Here is a 19,621-nt window from a genome sequence, read left to right as displayed (position 1 = left end):
GGCATTACATCATTCAATACAGTAGTCAGAATTGTTAATGAAATGTGTGACAAGGCTATTATTAAAACATTGGTATGATGTTCTCCATAACATTAGTCCGGGTGATTTGAAGTGCTTCATGGCAATTCAATATTCAAGCGTGTCAACAGAATTAGTCACTGGCGTTTCCCGCCAACTGCACAGATAACAATAAATAACCGTTCAGATGAGTCAAATTTTTCTGTCCATGCTGATGTTTGAAACCTTTACACTGTAGAGAGCATTCCAGATTTGGAAAGAGAATAAAAACTGAAGTCGTCATGTAGTTTTGTGCAACCTCATAATACATGTACCTAAGTACAAAATAATTAGTTTGATTGGATGAACAAGAATGATCAGGAGTTCAGGAGATGTTCATTTCCTCTGGTTTCCTTTCGCTTGTTTCCTTCTTACAACTTCCTCATCTGAGCCATGAGCTCGTCCAGACTCTGCTCCGTTTCCTCCACCGTGTCCCCTGATTCTCCATCCTGGTGTAAAGATAGTATGTGAATGTTTCTTGTGGTGAATGTAGTTGTCAGTGAGGATATTTATAGTCAATATTGCTATGGGTGTTATTCATGATTAACTTATAAAAGGGATTTGACTTCGGTTTTGTCATTCATACAAACATATGTTGTGTTGTATTGATCTTTTAAGCAACAAACATCTCAATGACTCAAAAGGAAACAAAATTTTAAACTTGAGCCGTACTTTCTCAGGTATAGTGTAGGCTACAGTAATGCCCTCTGGTAGATCTGGTACTGGTCCTGATGCTGCCTGAAGCTCCGCCTCTGAGACCTCTGACACCAGCTCAATGCCTGTCAGAACAACATTTAAACTTAATAACAATTATGTATGAAGACTACTGTTTTATGAATGAGGTGTTTATTGTGTTGTACATCAAAGCGTGGGATCCTCACCCCATTCATTATCCTCATGTACCACTTCCTCTTCTTCCTGGACCACTTCCTGTTTTGGCCGCTCTGCCTCTTTTTTCTGGGACAAAAGCAATGATATTGATAAAAAGGAATTACTGATGATGGGCCTCTGTATTATAGAAAACAACCACACTTGAGGTAGTAATGTGTTTATCAGGAGATTTTTTTATCAGCTTTTTCCTCCTTAAAGTCCCTGTGAACTGGAAGTTGCGATCGTTTTTACTTCCGTATTTTGACGCATTTCCGAGTGAAATGGAATTTAGAATGAGAAAAATAGTGGGCGTGGCTCTCAACTTTCTCTGCGATTTTATTTGACGTATAAAAACAGCCGTTGCATTTTGAAATGGAACTGGCAGCAGACTGACAGTTGAAGGGGAGGAGTTAACGGATTCTCCGCACAAGCCGTCTAACACAGTGGTTCTCAAACTTTTTCATTGTAAGGCCCCCTTTGTGTAGGAGTGCATTGCTTTGCGGCCCCCCAAATAAAGACTTATAATCTTAAACTTAAAATTTTAATTAAACCAAGAAAATATTCAGTTAAACAATGCTAAAACATCAATTCTTTTGGATGGTGGTGTTGTTTTTCTGATGTTTGATTGCACAAAATGTATGATAAATATCTATATTTCTAAAATGCCACAAAATCTGTGGTCCCCCTGGAAATATCTTGGGGCCCCCAGTTTGAGAACCACTGGTCTAACATACGTCATTTAAGATGGATAGTCATTACAAGACGGAAGTGCATTTTCAGATTTTAACTGAAGATTATGAGGGCACACAAATTTTAAAATGTGAATGACCCACACTGATAAGCTATTTATAACAAACACTGCAAAATCCATGAATACATATGAATTGATATTTTTCATTTCACCAGGGCTTGAGTGCATAAATAATTACGTATTTAGTGTTGTGTTGTGTTAGTATTTAGTATTCTTGTTTAGAAACAGTTTGAAACTTCACCATAGGAATAATTGCCAACCAAATAGAATCAAGAGTTGAACAATATTGTGTTAAAATAACGAATATTTCACTATCAATGCATCACAGTGTCACTATATGTGTAAATAATTCACAAAACCAATAACACAAGAGGATGTATGTGACTGCTCAAATTTGCATTTATAGACATTATTATTGCATTTCATCGGATGGGTGTACACCTGACCCCCAGTTAACTTCCGGTGTGTGTTTGGCTAGTGTCTAATAATATAACTATTTATATTTTATTTAATTTATTTTCATATTAATTTATATTATTATTTTACTGTATAATAATTGTTTTAAATAAACGATTTGTTGAATTTTGTTGTATGTTCATTTCATTAACCTCCTAAGACCCGAGCTTTGGTTTGGCTTGCATTTTAGATTTCTTCTAGCTATTTTGGGGTTAGGAGGAACCAATAAATATAATAACCAAATATTATATTTGAACATGAAGCACTTTTTGAAAAAAAACGATGTCCACACATGTGGACAATCGGTCTGTATCCACAGAAAATAGTCAAGACACCATTGTGTAATAAAGTACAAATCTATTTTATTAACAGCCCGAGTACACTGGGGGAAGTGTAGGAATGCTGTGGGTACACTGGGGGAAGTGTGGGCTGTGTGTGGGTACAATGGGGGAAGTGTGGGAATGCTGTGGTTACACTGTGGGAATGCTGTGGGTACACTGGGGGAAGTGTGGGAATGCTGTGGGTACACTGGGGGAAGTGTGGGAATGCTATGGGTACACTAGGGGAAATGTGGGCATGCTGTAGGTACACTGAGGGAAGTGTGGAATAGGTGTGGGTACACTGGGGGAAGTGTAGGCTCTGTGTGGGCATGCTGTGGGTACACTGTGGTAAGTGTGGGTACACTGGGGGAAGTGTGGGCTGTGTGTGGGTACACTGGGGGAAGTGTGGGCATGATGTGGGTACACTGGGGGAATTTTGGGCTGGGTGTGCGTACACTGGGGGCAGTGTGTGCGCATGCAGTGGGTACACTGGGGGAAGTGTGGGCTGTGTGTGGGCATGCTGTGGGTACACTGGGGGAAGTGTGGGCATGCTGTGGGTACACTGGGGGGAGTGTGGGCTGTGTGTGCGCATGCTGTGGGTACACTTGGGTAAGTGTGGGAATGCTGTGGGTACACTGGGGGGAAGTGTGGGAATGCTGTGGGTACACCGGGGAAAATGTGGGCACCCCGGGGGAAGTGTGGGCTGGGTGTGGGTACACTTGGTAAAGTGTGGGCAAAGTGTGGGCTTGGCCCAATGGTACTGCTTGCAGTCATTGTGTAAATTGATGTTTTCAAACAAATTCTTCTCAAACTACGTCTTCACAGTTATTTAAAAACAATTATTTTTTAATACATTTTTACATTTTCAACTAAGCAAAGTCTCATTGTCCACATGTGTGGACATCAAGTTTAGAGGCATAGTACATCTTTACTGTTGCAAAAATGTCAAATTTGCATGCCATATTAATCATACAACACTACTATGCATAACGTAACAAGAAGCAACAATGACATTTTATTACATTTTTTACCTTTTGGACATTTTGTCCTGCCATAGCTGCCTTTATTTTTCAGATGTGTTCGCCGCCATCTTGACATTTTTATGTAAAGTGTTTTTCTCTTCTGACACCACCAGATGGCAGTGTAAAGGTCCATGTTTGTGAATAACAGGTTCCAGTTACACAGAATTAAGTATTATCGTGCACACAACCAAAAATGTGATGTCCACACACAATTTGTTAAATGGGTTGCTGCAGTTCGGTTGCATTTTAACAAACCCTATGGTACATTGACATCTAGCGGTTGAGCTTGGTATTGCAGTCTAAATTCAAAATATTGGAGAGACAAGTTTAGCCAAGTAATGATTCTTCTGGGCTTCTTTTGATTGTTATCAGAAATAATCTACAGGCACTCTATTGGTTATGAATGCGTACCGGAAGTTAAGTGGGGGTCACAAAAGTGACGTTTGTTTATGATGTTAAGATGAAACCGACTATGTGTGTTACCTTGAACTCCTCCTGTTGTCGTCTACAGTGTCTGTCGTCACACTGTGGGTTGGCCTTCATTGCCATACTTGGAAAGAAATCCTGCATGGCATTATAACCCAGGTAATAACTCACTGTCCCAAAGCCCAACAGATACCTACAACACAGACCGCATGTTTCAGACCATGTTTGAAGATCCTTTTAGACTTCACTACAAGTACAAGACATCTGAGCACTAAAGATGGCTTTAGTTTGCCATCTAGTGGCACTGTCATTGTACAACACAAACTATACATACCTGAAAGACTGTGAATCTAGTCCTAAATCTTAATCTAAATATATACACAGTTTAAATCTGTATTAGTAATTATTGTGAATAGTAAGGATCATCTCTTACTTAAGGACGTTTTGCACGAGGAGTCCAGCGACCACTCCCATTGTGGTGGGCAGACTGGCCGCACACACCCCCTCTCTCTTTAATGTCTTCTCATCAATGTTCGCAGCCACTATGAGGGGAGGGGCACACTGCCACAAAGAGAGAAAGCTGATTCAGACCACTGTCAATCTCTCACGCCCATTTTTATAAAACATTCAATATAGAAACTTGCTTCAGAAAAAAAGACGGTTTTATAAATGCAAGACTTAGAGGGAAGAAGAGGGTATACATACGAGATGGCTTTCATACATCTACAATGCATGCATTATGTGTAGCTACACAGAAGATTCTTAATAATGTGTTTTGTTTGTATGGAATGTATTTTCAATTCAATTTTATTTATATAGTTTTTTTTACAATGTGCATTGTTCCAAAGGCACTTTACAGGAGAAAATAAGAAAAACACAAAAAAGGTCAAACACAGCACAGTGCATGGTGTTTATAGAACAAGCAAGATCATTCTAGTAAATAATATCTGGGTCATACAGCAAAACAGGCTGTTTCTCCAGGTATAATGAGCTGAATATGTCCAGAAACCGCGTTCTCACTGACACCCGATTCCATCCAGACCTGACCCAACTCATTACACGCCTGTTTCAAGAAAACAAAATCACACCGTCAAATAATTAAAGTTGCGAAATATATTAAAATATTCCAAAAACCAAAGCGACACGCAACTCATTTGATCTTTTACAGACAACGCAAGATATTTAAAGAGACACAATTCCGTTTTTTCAATAGGTAAATATCAAAATGCCCAAACTCACTGTGTTGATGGCCATCCGAGCCTCGAAGTTATCAACACAACTCAGCACCAAATCTACAGGCTTCCCCTCTTCAAGACCACCATGACTGAAAACACACATAACATACATAAAAACATACATAAGCGAAGCTTTATATTATTCGATCAAAATGCTATTTAAACTAGTAAAATAAAAACCTTATGCGCTCCATAAAATGTGTGAAGTTGTCCATTGTGGTAATGTTGTAATTGTGGGTCTCAAATGCAACATCTGGATTAATGTTCCTGTGCATGAAAACACGATACAATTTCAAATGACACACTTGTTTCCATTAATGGCATTACATCAGTTTGTTATCAATGCAATTAAATTGTCTTTTGGCAGCACCTTCAAGCAGAAGGCTTTAAATGACTCCCTCACCTAAGTGTGTGTTGTGCGGCTTCGACTTTACTGAGTCCCGCCTGGTGTGGCTGAAAGAAGAGGCGGTTCATGTTGGCCAGTTCAACCTTATCATAGTCAAACAGCAGTAACTGCAGCAGGAGAAATCACAAACACAGCAGAATTAGGCATGACAGTTTCTTACTGCAGAGCCAAGCCATGTCCCGGGGGCTTATGCTATTGGCTTCTCTCCTCTGTTCCAAACGGTACAGATGAGCTGAAGAATGCAGCTTATTTTAGGTGCAAAAGACGGACATTGTGAACACAGTGAATCCTTAACACAAAAAGGTTTATTGTATGCATCTTGTCGTTGACATTATGACACAGTTGCTTGGTTTTGAACTGTATATATCTAATATTGAGGAATGCGGATAAAAGTGCATTACCTTACCAATGCCACATCTGGTGAGCATTTCTGCAGTGACACTCCCCACCCCTCCAACTCCCACAACTGCTACAGCAAACGAGCGGATTTTCTGACAATGACAGCGGTTGGATATCGATCATCACATAGTTAAGCACCTTCACACACTGAGTGTCTCATCCAGGTACAAAAAAACATGTTTACCTCATAGTCCTGCACTATACCCATTCGCTTCAAAGCCATTAGACGACTGGAAGACATGAAATACGAATTTAAAGTAACTAACGTTACCGGTTTAGCCCATATGGTCATTCATGAATGAAAATCAACATATAAAAGTATAATACAGTACGATCAAATGTCTCACCTGTATGGATTTGAGTCTATGACTTCCGCACTCATTTTGTCAATCTTTGGTCTGAGATGATGTTCAGCATCACTTTGCTTCTGCTTTGACTTGATTAATTCGTTTTCTAACTCGCGGATTCGCAACTTGAGTTCCTCAACGGTAGCCATAGCTATAGTTGTAAAGCTCCGTTATTCGTATAAACAGGCGCTGAGGCAATCCGACAGAAAATTACAGCTGAAAAAAATATTAAAAGCTCTTCATGTACACGTCTGCACTCCCTGTAGTCAGCTGGCGAAGAGTGTCTCGTGATATTGTGTCTGGAAGGAAACACGGTTGGGAGGAACTAATGTTTCCAGGAACGAAGATTCCCGTTATGAATGAATGGTTGCAGAATGTCTTTGCACTTTGTATTCAATAAATAATTGATCGTTTTATCTTACACTCCAAACAACATAAAGTAAAATGAACTTGACGTTAACATTTATCTTAGTCAGTTGTGATTATTATAATCCTCCAGTCCAGTGGGAGGCGGTAATAGGCTGTGTAATACGCTTACTCTCACAAAAGAAAAAAGGAACAGAAGTGAAGCGGAAGTTGTTTTCAGAGCTGATGGCGCGAATGACTGGAATACAACAAACTTATATGTTTTTTGGTGAATAAAATACAGACGGAGCAGTTAAGGCATTAGAATTAGGTAAATGTAAGAAAGTATTTTTTAACCATTCCTCAGTTTACGATCAATTGGATCTCATTCTGTCGCGAGGTAAGACTGTTTATTTGTTAGGACTATTATTATAAACATTTCATCAATAGTAGTACAAATAGCATTAATAAAATACTTTATATTCTCTTTTTAGTCTTGCGTTGTTAAGATTAACAAAACAACCTGAAGGGATGTCTAGTTTATGTCATGTTTTTTTTTTATTTACCCTATCAACTTAAAGCTGTTAGATTACTGAGCCATTCCCAGACAGTATTACATTACATTACATTACATCTAAACATAACACGATATCATCTCGTAACAAGATACTGATGGTTAGCAGGTGTTTACATGTTTCATTATTATCACTGTACATTTTTCTTTCTTCAGTACTGATTGTCAGTCAGCATGTCAAAAGAAAACAAGGATGCATACATTGTGAAATTTGTTGAACAAAATGGACAGAAGAGTGATCTGGCTCTACAGGCCTATAAGGTGATCATATATTATAGCATCATCTGTCTAATGTTTCAGAATTGACCTGCATGTCTCACATAATCTCTTATTCTTTACTGAAATCCTGTTGTTTTTTTAGGCAATCGTAGAACTGCAGTCAGAAAAATATGTGCAGACATTGGATGAGAAAACAACACTAGAGCTCGACCACAATGACAAGTCCCTGTTTGTCTTTAGTGACTTCACCAGTAATGCCTTTGAGCACTGCAGGAAGGTGGGTTTGGTTTTCTGGATCGCTTTTGTTGTTTTAAGAATGATCATTACTTAAATTACTATCGTGGTGTCTCACAATTATCAGTTTTTCACAAGATAATGAATCCTAAAGTGACTTAGCATTGAGCTGCATTGAATAATAATGCAAACTTGATGTCTATTGTTTTTGTCAGACTGTAATTTTATCTCTTTTTTTTCACTCTGTGTTTCTGCAGCTGGGATGCAGGATAGTGAGCCCGCTGGTAGTGTTGTTCTGTCTGCAGAAACAGAGATGTGTGCCTAAAGCAGAACAGCCTGTCTATAGCATGGCCATGGCTGATGTCACCATCTCCTGCACCAACCTCGACAAGGAGGCACGGGTGAGAAAAATGAATGACTGATGTTTTCTCGGAGTTTGAACCATGCATATAAATAACTAGATGCCACATTAGCATCTGTTTCAATGGGCCGCTATACATAGGTCGTCCGCCATATTGGAACTGTGCGAGCCGGTCCGTTAACACTCAAAATCAAGTTGACTGTGTATGATTATGAAAACATATTTATTGTTTAAACTCAAACATTATATCTGCTACACTAACACATAGGGTTGGGAATCGAAAATCAATTCCAATTTGGAATCGGAATCGAAAGGCTAGGAATCGGATCGGAATCGAAAGGAATAGGAATCAGATACTTGAGATTCAAATTTGAATTCCTCTTATCAATTCCTGTGTGCATATTTTCAGAAAAGTACATGCGTTGCATGATCTGCTGATATCTCAATAAAAGCCCTTATGAAAATTATCGATATTTTTTACTGTAGTAAGCATAGTTTAGCTATAGAATTTGCATTAAAGCACAGGAATCACAAATTAACCATAGTTGCATTATAGTAACTGCAGTTTAACCATGATGTAGTTCAACTATGATAATACAAATTGTAATAAATCAGAAAAGGTGTGTTTCTATGTGTAAATATACACAAAACGGTGCTCATAAATATATAAATATATTTTGCAAACAAGTCAATAAGTAGGCTAAATGACCATACAGGTTGATATCTAAATGTTTTACTTCAACTGTGGAATCGAAACTGGGAATCGATAAGAATCGAAATCGATAAGCAGAATCGGAATTGGAATCGGAATCGATAAAATTGAAACGATTCCCAACCCTATTAACACATGACAACAACGAAAGGTTATCCCAATTTTGGGAATTTAATTCCCCGTGGTTTTCAGAGCCATGGCTGCGCAGCTCAGTGTAGGGGCATTCTAGTCAACTGTGAGTGATGTCAGTGCACCGTTCCAAGATGGCGGACACGTCTACAGTACGTGCTTGGAGCGCATGAATGCGGCATCTAGTTATTTATATCTATGGTTTGAACTGTATGACTATCAATTAAACTTCTGTTCTTCTCTGTAGAGTGAAGTGATGGATCTTGTTCAGCTGATGGGTGGCCGGGTCTACCGTGATCTTAACGTGTCTGTTACCCACCTAGTGGCGGGTGAGGTAGGGAGTAAGAAATATTTTGTAGCCGCAAGCCTTGGAAAACCCATCCTACTGCCCAGCTGGGTGAAAGCATGCTGGGAAAAATCTCAAGATAGGCAAGTCGTAATCATCCACATGGTTGAATGAAAAATTTCAGGTCTTTCTGTAAATAATCCATCAAATTCTCTGTCTGTCTGTCCCTCTCTCAGTGTGTTCCATCACTCTGAGCTGAATATAGAAGATTATCAGTGTCCGGTCCTGAAGGGCTGTACGGTGTGTGTGACGGGTCTCTCTACTGTCGAGCGTAAAGAAGTTCAGAGGTTGTGTGAACAGCACGGAGGCAGTTACACGGGGCAGCTCAAGATGAACGAGTGCACTCACCTCATTGTCAGCGAACCCACAGGTGACCTGATAACCTGTCACCATCTCTCTCTGCCAGTCCTGGTATCTCGTTATGTAATGTTTTTGTGTCTGATTTCAGGTCAGAAGTATGAATTTGCCCGTAAGTGGAATGTATACTGCATATCCCTGCACTGGCTGTTTGACAGCATAGAGAAAGGCTTCTGTCAGGATGAGAGCAGATATACTGTGGAGCGCGGGGATAAACCGGGCCGACCCAACACCTCCACACCTACAGGACCCACCAGGAACAAAGAGGGTGAGCTGGAAGGAAACTAACACACTTCTGATGTTGCCTAAAGCTTATAGGGCAATATTTGGATTATGAAAAGTTATAGTATTTATGTTTATATGTTACAATCAAAGTTAGAGTGTGAATTGTTTATTACAAAAATAAGACAATGTGAAGTCGTCGTACGTGGTGAAGTCGTCGTACGTGGTGAAGTCGTCGTACGTGGTGAAGTCGTCGTACGTGGTGAAGTCGTCGTACGTGGTGAAGTCGTCGTACGTGGTGAAGTCGTCGTACGTGAAGTAGTAATATTTCGGTTTTTTTTTTTTTTTGCAGAGGGTCCCTCACTTTTGGGACTGAGCCATATCTCCAATATCAGCATGAATGTCAATGAAACGGCCCTCACTACGGTGGGAATGAGCCACATAGAGGCTCCCGATCCAATCGATTCATTCAACATAACTGTCTGTCGAGTTGATGACCTGTTGGATGGCTGCAAGGTTAATTTTGTCAAATAAGAATATGACTTTCCCTTCTCCATTATGTGGTGCAGATTAAAAGCATCAGACTATATATAAGTAAAAAGCTGAAATCATTGAGCTGTTCTCTCTATCCTGTAGCTATATTTGTGTGGGCTGTCAGGAAAGAAACTGGAGAAATTACGGCGGATGGTGAACTCTGCCGGAGGCCTGCGCTTCAACCAGCCTAGCCAGGACCTCACACACATAGTGATGGGGGAACCAGATCAGGGGGTCAAGGTCTTCTTAGAGAAAGCCACTCACAGGTTAGTTTTAATTGACACTTTTTTATTCATCTCAACCTCAAACGGAACACCTTTGAATCATCTGATGCTTATTGCACACAGAATAGAAAAGACTTTGTGGCTGGTGTAAAGGAGAATTTAATGGTGGTTCATATCTCCTTAGGCCCCATATAGTCACGGTGCAGTGGCTGCTGGAGAGTTTTTCCCATGGTACTTTGCTTCCAGAAGATGCCTACTTTCATCAGTCTTTCCTGCCGCCTGCCCCAGCGGCTGTTGATATGCCATCCCCCCGCGGTTCTGCCTCACGCACCTCCAGACCCTCTGTAGCTCCTCCTCCTGCCCCCAGTCCGGCCCGACAGGCCCGAGCTGAGGAAGACTTACTCTCACAGTACTTGGAAAATGACCAGACTGTGGGTGAGTTAACCACATAGACTACAATTGATCTCCTCTGAGTACTTGGAAAATTATGTTCTGCTATTTTTGATGGATTATTAAATGAATGCTACTGAATAAAATTTAAAGGTTAATAAATTCCTGATTGAATAGATTTCTATTAAAATGAATTTCTGGCTTTCCTTCTTCTCTAGTGGATTTACCTCAGGCCACTTATACCACCAGCAACAGGCAGAGCGTTCTGCTTCCAGATCCTCCAGCTGCCGGACAGGACTCCACTATGCGTGAAGCCTCAGAGGGCAGCCTCTTCAGAGGCAAACGGTTCCTCCTGATTGGTTTTGGAGCTGAGACAGAAGCCCAGCTCTCAGAGCTCATCATGGAAAACTCTGGGAAGATTTTGGTTGGCCGCTCCAGAGCAGTGGCGCACTATGCCATCGTGCCGCTGCTGGGCTGCGACGTGGAGGCCACGGTGGATGAAGTCGAGACGGATACCTGGCTGGTGAGTTTCTGGATAAACAAAATGTTCGGTTATGTTTGTTATTTAGTTGTATTGAAATGTGTTTGTGTGTACAGGCCATGTGTGTAGAGCAGCAGAGTGTGTTGCCGCTAGCGTCTCACCCTCTGTTTACTCCGTTGACTATAAGAGAGGGGTTCTCTCCTCTCAAAGACTGTGTGCTGTCTGTCAGTCAATTCACTGGAGCAGAGAGAGAGTCTCTCATTCAGCTAGCCAAACACTTGGGAGCCAGGTGAGATTTCCGAAGGTCTGTCTACATCAAGTCCAGTTTAAGTTAATGACATTGTGTTTTAGGTTTTTATTGGTTCTCCAAGATCGAGTTCTGCTAGTTGGACATGCTGGATAGAAGTTTGCAACATGATAGGCGAACGGATCAAAATCGAAGTCCAAATGGAATAAATGAAAATCAGATTTGCATATATTTTTTTCCAACAAAGCACTTCACAAAGAGTCAGATTCTGAATGCTTTTTTATCTTCATCTAAGAATATTTTATTGATGCTAATTGTCAATATTTTTATTGTCAAATCATTTTTCTTTTCCTTCATCTTTTTGCAGTGTTCAGGATTATTTTGTACGAACTGCTAACCAGAGGAAGGGAATGCTGGCCAGCACTCATTTGGTACTACAGACACCCGAGGGCACAAAGTATCAGGCCGCCCAGAAATGGAGTCTGCCTGCGGTTACGATTCGCTGGGTTTTAGAGTCCGCAAGAACAGGAAAGCGTGCTGATGAGGGACGATACCTGGTTGACATGCCACCTTCTCCTGGTCAGTCAGAATTTAAATGAATAGTTTTATTGACACAAGACACAATCTGTGTCTCCACGTGATTTACAAAGTGTCTTATTTTCCCTCACAATCGCCGGTAAAACACAGCAAACTTGAAGCGTGACTGCTGGCGAGTCACCCCGAAACTCATTACAATGGCAGCACAAACATTTTTATATGTCAATGTTAGTTTATCCGCTAACGTGAGCTGCTGCATAACGTGATATGCAACATAAAGCCAAAAGAAACCACTGCTGTACCGGTTAGAGAAGCGAGGAAGTGAGTCGTACTGTAGATTAAAAGATCGAATGACATGCTAAAAACCGAACCAAGTATGTGATTTGCATGATTGAAGAAATGTAATGCAGTTTATGTAATATGTCTTTTTGAAAGATATTTCTCATTCATTGCTGTCTCAAGCAAAGACAGCGCAGCTTCAAAGAGACACGAGCCAATAGCGTTTGAGTGTGAGTTCTGTCTGAGCGTTTCATTGGTTGAATGTACTGAATGAACACGCCCTTCACTGAACGAACGAGTCAATTGAGACAAAATGAGACTGAATGAACTGCTACATGTCGTTCATGGTCTAATATTCTCTGTGTTGTAACAATGCATATCCAGTAGTTACTCAACTTTTCTGAAAAATAAAGGCAATGACCTGGTTTAATTTAATTCTAAGGTAAAGTAAATTATGTCAAAACAGTTAAATCTTTGTATGGAACATTTAATTACACGTTTTAATTAGTTAAACCAGATAGATTTTATCGACTAAAACTAAAATGATGGGGATGACTAAAATATGACTAAAACTAAATTGTATTTTAGTCAAAAGACTAAGACTAAACCTAAATCAAAATTTGCTGTCAAAATTGACACTCAGTGACAAACCTGCAGTACAGCAGGTTCAGTTAAGCCTTAAAATGTTAAAATTCTTTATTAAGTTGTATGTGCAACAAAAAAGTTACTGAAATTGTTAATATTTTGGAAATAAATGTTATTTGAATTTCAGTTTCATTTTTTTATTTTGTTCAAAATATCGAGATGTGTATCGTATCGTGAACCCAGCATTGAGATATGTACTGAACCGTGAGCTGACTGTATAGTTACACCCCTAGTTTCATCCCTTTTGACTCCATATTTGAAATCTCTGCCCACACACATTTTAATATTGTGTTTTTTCTCTAACGCTTGATTCTTTATAGAGAGAACAGAGGACAGTTTCGTTGGAGCATCTCAAAGAGACCCAGCACTTCTGCGTGTCCAGCAGCGCTCCCCAGAGCTCCCTCTCCTGGGCCCACAGAGCAGCACAGCCATCACCCCTCTAGACACGGCACAATTTCAGAGCCGCGCCGTCCGGTCAGCAGTCAGAAAAATGAAGCAGGGGGAAGAGCAGCAGGCAGAGGTGGCGACGCCAGGACAGGAGGACTCCAGAGGAGCAGGTCTTCAGAAAGACTCCTCACTCCATTTAGACACTCCCTCACGATTCCTTAGCAGAGACCGGCTCTTCGGACCTTCATTTAACACGAAGGTGAGGAACTGTGTGGTGAAGATGGAAACAGATGTCTCGGCCCAAGTTCACTGATCATATTTACTTACATGTTTGCTTAGCCTTTTCTAGAAATGGTATTAAATCAAGTAATCCGAAAGGACTGAAACCACAAAGTTGTGGTTAGTGATCTAACTAAACAAATTTACGACAGTATGATTATTGTATATATACATACAACAATATTTTACATATGTCAATATTGTATATTGCAGGATGTGTTTGATCATTTAAAGACTCCTGGTAATAAACCTCAAGATGGTCAGAAAGCAGAGACTCCTCTTTCTGAGGTCATCGAAAGAAACCTGAAAGCTGCTGTTGCCAATAGCAACCGCAGTCATGTGACAAATCTTGCAGCCATGACTGCCAGTCCTCAATTGGGAATAGAGCCTATGTGTGAGGTACGCACACATATACAAATAATCTCATATATAGATAGAGAATAAGAATATTTACAGGTGTGTGCATGTGTCCTGCAGCTGGAGCAGAAGACTGTAGCTCCTCTCACTGGAGTGGTGGTGTGTGTGAGTAAGAAAATAAGCAAGAAACAAGGTGAACTCAATGCAGTGGCTGCTTCTCTGGGAGCAGACTTCAGGTATGTTGAAACACTCCCTTTTTCTATTAAATTCAAACCTCAAAATGCTTAGTGTTAAGACAAACAGTAGATGTGTGAAGTTTTAAAATTCTGTTATAGGTGGTCATGTGATGACTCGGTCACTCATTACATCTACCAGGGTAAAGTGGCAGACAACACCAAAGAATACAGAGCTGTTAAAGAGAGGGGAATACACATAGTGTCTCAACACTGGCTACAGGCTGTACGTGCAATTCACAACCTCACCATTAGATGCCACCAAATGTCATACACTGGACCTTTAATACACATCCTACATGTCAGATTTTCTATTATTAAAACAAAGTGTTCATATCTTAAGTAGACATAATTTGTTCCTGAAAAATGTGTATTAAATTATGAAAACAAATCATAGCTGTTTGTGTCTATTATTATCTATAAATAATTATAGAAGTAATAGAAATGCATGGGTGAAAAACCTTAACATAAAAATAAATAACTCCAGGTTGCAGCAAAAATAAATGTTGTTGCATTTAAGCATATTTCTATCCCAAAGTGTGCAGATGAGCAGAAGCATGTGTCTGAGTCGCTTTACCCTTTCACCTTCAACCCTAAAATGAGCCTAACCATGAGTCAGATGGCAGACTGCACCCAGAGGTCACCGCCTCCTTTCACTCCCCGCACCAGACTCAGAACATTTACAGAAGATGAAGAGACCAGGGTGAGGAATTTACAACTGCACTATCTATACCTTCAAATCCAGGGCTGAGCTGTTTTGAAACTGTACTGATTCTTATTTCAAAGTTTGGTCCAGATGACATCACAGACATCACCACCCCGAAGCGAATCAGTGTGGGGGAGCCTGAGAAAGAGCCACAGCCCACAAGCACAGACAGACGAGGTGAACCATCAAAGATGTTTCCTTAAATAAAGTCACATTTAGGGACAGTTCAGATTTTAAAAGTGGTGTAGTGTAATCCTGTTTACAGACTATGGTTTCCAGATACTTTGTTACAGATACTCTCTCTCTCTCTCTCTCTCTCTCTCTGTCTCTTTCTCTCTCTCTGTCTCTTTCTCTCTCTCTCTCTCTTTCTCTCTCTCTCTCTCTCTCTCTCTCTCTCTCTTTTTTGTTTTTGTTTTGATCTTAGATCTCACAGAAACACTAGAGATGAGGGAGAATCTTCAGAGGCAGCTTCAGGAAATCATGTCTGCGACTAAGCTGACCAACGGTCGCCGAGGCTCCACAAGATTGACACGAGCTGGCTCAGGGGGGCTGGACTCACCCAACACCCCCGACAGCCTGGGACGAATGGGCCGACGCAGCCGCAATCTGGAGGCTTTACGGTATTAAAGAGTAACTTAGAGTAACCTAGAGTAACTTTTAAATGGGCATTGCCTCTGTATTAGGCATAGTTCACCTTCAAAATGATAATTCTGTCATTATTTACACTCTCTTGTCATTTCAAACTTGAAATGACAAGAGTAAAAGTATGTAAGTATGACTGTGTTTCTTCTGCAGAACACAAAAGAAGATATTTTGAAAAATGTTGGTAACAGAAAACCCTTGTTCCCCATTGACTTGCAATGGTCCATACAATAGAAGTGAATGGGGACCAACGGTTTTTGAATACCAACATTTTTCAAAATACCTTTTTTGTTTTGCAGAAGAAAGAAAATCACACAGGTTTACAATGACAACAGGGTGAGTGAATGATGACAGAATTTTCGTTTTGAAGGACTATTCCTTTAAAATAAAAGCCCTAACAATTGAGTGAAACTTATTTCCAGATTTAAAATAGATCTCAATATTGTGTTTGTGTGCCCACAGAATGTCCCGTCAGGTGGCTGTGGACCTGAACACCGAACCTTCTCAGAGCGAACAGATCGTTTGGGACGACCCGACAGCACGAGAGGAGCGAGCCCGATTAGCTGATAACCTGCAGTGGCCCGGCAGCCCCTCTCAGCACTCTGAGCCCCTCGCTCTCATCCCACCACCCCCTGTCCAGACCAGTGACGCCCGAGACTCCATGACTGACTCTGAACTGGTAGAAATGGGTAGGATGAAAATATGAAGTACATTATACAGTACGCTATGTGAGTGTTTAGGAAAGTAAAAGATGTTTAATATATCACCTTTGGCCTTTTGACACCCAGCTGCATTTGAAGTCATAGATGCGCAACTGCGACCTAAGGTGACCCCACCCCGAGGCAACATGACCCAAAACCCTAAAACACCCGAAGCCCCTAGTATTGCTTTCCCCATTTCTAAACCTGCACTCCCTCCTCAGGTACACACACACGTACATGCACACATCAGTATCAGACAATGAGCAAAAGCTGTGATCTGATTGGCTGTTTTATGCCTAGATTGAGCTGGAAGAGGATAGTGAAGAGGCGGTCAAAGAAGTGCCACCACGTTTTCTTCTTTCTTCACTGAATCCACAGGAACGTATCGACTACAGCCATCTTATTGAAGAGCTCGGTTAGCACACAAAATTTCTCGCAATAAATAAATCTGAATCCATGTTGGGATCTTTTAAATGTTTCCTTATATTTGAGGTGTTTTGTGTTTGTGTGTGTAGGTGGTGTTGTGCTGGAAAAGCAGAGTTTCGACCCCAGCTGCACTCATGTGATCGTGGGTTATCCTCTGAGGAATGAGAAGTATCTGGCGGCCATGGCAGCTGGTAAATGGATCCTCCACCGCTCGTACCTGGAGGCCTGCCGCTCAGAGGGTCACTTCATACAGGTGTGTGCTGTGTTTCTGTCACAACCTCGTATGGACTGTAGACCTTCCGTGTTAATGCCCATTTTGTGTGTGTGTGTGTGTGTGTGTGTGTGTTAGGAGGAGCAGTATGAGTGGGGAAGCAGCTCTATACTGGATGCACTCTCATCCATCAACTCTCAACAGAAGAGACTGGCACTGGCAGCTATGCGATGGAGAAAAACACTGCAAGGCTGCACCAACAAGGAGGTACACATTGATATACAATGATGTGTTAGGAGCCATTCACACAGAATGCGTTTTTCCATTCCAATGCGCTACTTTTCTTTTGTTTTTCTATGTAAACAAGCGTTTGACGGACGTGCATGGCCGTTAAGCTCATGTCTTTTGCAGCGCCTTGCACATGAACGCTGTGTTTTTTTTAAGATGCCGTGTCAAGTTAAAAGAATTTCAACTTTTTACACGCAGCGCTGCTCATCAATGTCAGTTCCAAAGCGGTTGACCAATCAGAAGAATTTGGAGGCAGGGCAAGCATTGCGAGCTTCTGTTTACATTAGCAAGTTGGCATGACATGGCAACATGGCGGAGACATCTCGAGACCCTCGCGTTTTAAAAAACGTTCCTGAGTGCTGCGTTTTTAGACACAAAGACACTGTTTGAATGACAATTCAAACAGTGAGATATTAAGAGATCTTAAGGCTAAAATACACTACAAGACTTTTGCTCAGATTTTGCCCAGATTTTCAGTCAGGACTTGTTGCAGAAAGTCTGTGCCAGTCTGCAGATTTTATCAGTTAGTGTGTTTCTATCGGAAACTTTCAAAAAGTCTGCAAGTGTATGGTGTCTAGTTTAAAAAAAATCTGTTCAGATTTTAAAAGTCTTGTAGTGTATTCCAGCCATTAGTAACCTCACAGGATGGGATGAGGGTGGGAGTACACATAAAACATATCCTCTCTCTCACACTGCCTTTCTCTTTTTATTTTGCTGTTTTTATTAAAGGAATAAAAGCCTATAAATAAAGAAAATGTATTTTTGTAATGTACAGGGAGCATTTGGGGGCTGGACTGTGATGCTGAATATAGACCAGGCCAGAGAGGCTGGATTCAGACGTCTGCTGCAGTCGGGAGGGGCTAAGGTCTGTCATCTGCTATCTTTAAGACCCTGTTCTTTGTACATTGCTAAATACATCCAAGATAACATCATGAATGCCAGATTATATCGGCATTGAGTTATCTGGAACTACACAGGTCTGCGTTTATTGAAAAGGCATTTGTATCCGTAGAGATATCCAGAAACTATTTTTATTCACTCCTGCTTTTATTATGTATAATTCTTTTGTCGTTAACCCTTTCTCCTTGTGTTGTAGGTTTTACCCGACCCTTCCCCTTCTCTGTATAAAGAAACCACTCACCTGTTTGTAGATTTTAGTCGGTTAAAGCCGGGTGATGTCAGAGTGGATGTGAGCGAGGCTGCGGTTTATGGGGTCAAATGTCTTAAACCGGAGTACATCGCTGATTATCTCATGCAGGTGAGAGAGAGAGAAAATCAAAGACATTAATACACTAACATGAAACAATAAAGCAGAAATTCGATCACAGTAATGTCATGTTGTGTTCAGACTTGAAATGGTTGTCGAGGCAACTCGTATGAGATTTAATAAACTCACCAGTTTAATGGTCCTGTTTTCTGTTTTTTTCAGGAGCCGTCACCACCAATAGAAGCTTATTACCTTTCCGCTGTAGCCTCAGAAGATTCAGAGAAGGTTCACAACACATCTTCACGCAAACGTAAAGGATCTGAAGAAATATCTACGTTAAAGAAGAGTCGTGTTCGATGAAACATGTTCATTCCAAGCTCTTAATATAACAGTTTATTTAAGTGCATTGTATTCAATTTTGTAGATAAATTGTCAATAAAAATTCAATTCGTTATCTACCACCCACATGGACTAAATTTAGAAAAGAAAACAATAGTTGCAGTTGCATCAGAAATGAGATTTACGCCAATGTAGATTTGCAGATTTTGCATGTCTTTTATGAGACAAACGTACATCTCGGGATGCTGTGCTGTGCTGTACTATCAGGTTCAGTCCTGCAGAGGGAGCGTTCTTTACAACTGATAGCAATGTGAGTCATAACAAAACTAAAGAAGCTGATTAATAAATAACATGTTTCAGATACACTCTCAAACATAAGATAATGTCTAGTTTTCTCAGACCTAGACAGAAATATTTATAAAAAATGATGTGACAGTAAGTTACAAATGGGCAATAAAGAAATTGAGAAAATGCTTTGGGTTAAGTATCGAGTTATTTGTCAGTTTATATTTGATGAGTTTTTACCTGCACTTCCATTTGGCTATGAGATCTCAAAAATCTGATTTCTCAAATTATTGACAGATAAATGTAGTTCAGGATAAAGTGGCCTGTAATGATTTGTTTCCTTTTATATAGCTGTATCTCAGTTTCCTAGACTCTGTATTATAACAGGGTATCATTACCTGTCTTATGCCAGGCTCCATTAGTGTAGCCTTTTGA

At 40.5% G+C, this 19,621-nt stretch overlaps 2 protein-coding genes across 2 annotated transcripts; one reads left to right on the top strand and one right to left on the bottom strand.

Annotated features, from left to right (window-relative positions):
- Positions 1-4: 4 nt before the first annotated feature.
- Positions 5-6,573, bottom strand: uba5 (ubiquitin-like modifier activating enzyme 5). Its single transcript, XM_057322499.1, has 12 exons — positions 6,290-6,573; positions 6,127-6,172; positions 5,945-6,034; positions 5,541-5,650; positions 5,318-5,404; positions 5,142-5,226; positions 4,861-4,965; positions 4,336-4,463; positions 3,960-4,095; positions 939-1,014; positions 730-836; positions 5-506 (listed from the first exon to the last, which is right to left on the bottom strand). The coding sequence occupies exons 1-12, from the start codon at positions 6,436-6,438 to the stop codon at positions 429-431; spliced, it is 1,197 nt and encodes a 398-aa protein (XP_057178482.1). The 5' UTR covers positions 6,439-6,573; the 3' UTR covers positions 5-428.
- Positions 6,574-6,850: 277 nt separating this feature from the next.
- topbp1 (DNA topoisomerase II binding protein 1) lies at positions 6,851-19,364 on the top strand. Its single transcript, XM_057323319.1, has 28 exons — positions 6,851-7,034; positions 7,365-7,469; positions 7,570-7,704; positions 7,919-8,062; positions 9,111-9,292; positions 9,386-9,579; positions 9,658-9,834; positions 10,141-10,304; positions 10,425-10,588; positions 10,731-10,981; positions 11,155-11,459; positions 11,534-11,706; positions 12,032-12,243; positions 13,446-13,771; positions 14,005-14,190; positions 14,269-14,384; positions 14,484-14,607; positions 14,920-15,084; positions 15,168-15,264; positions 15,512-15,707; positions 16,192-16,418; positions 16,518-16,651; positions 16,731-16,845; positions 16,946-17,109; positions 17,206-17,334; positions 18,131-18,220; positions 18,452-18,613; positions 18,785-19,364. Exons 2-28 carry the CDS (start codon positions 7,383-7,385, stop codon positions 18,920-18,922), a joined length of 4,557 nt encoding a protein of 1,518 aa, XP_057179302.1. The 5' UTR covers positions 6,851-7,034; positions 7,365-7,382; the 3' UTR covers positions 18,923-19,364.
- The last annotated feature ends 257 nt before the right edge of the window (positions 19,365-19,621 follow it).

This window comes from Triplophysa rosa, linkage group LG23 (assembly GCF_024868665.1).
Source record: "Triplophysa rosa linkage group LG23, Trosa_1v2, whole genome shotgun sequence".
NCBI classification, from domain to species: Eukaryota; Metazoa; Chordata; class Actinopteri; order Cypriniformes; family Nemacheilidae; genus Triplophysa; species Triplophysa rosa.
This window is presented reverse-complemented; position numbering and strand designations above follow the sequence as displayed.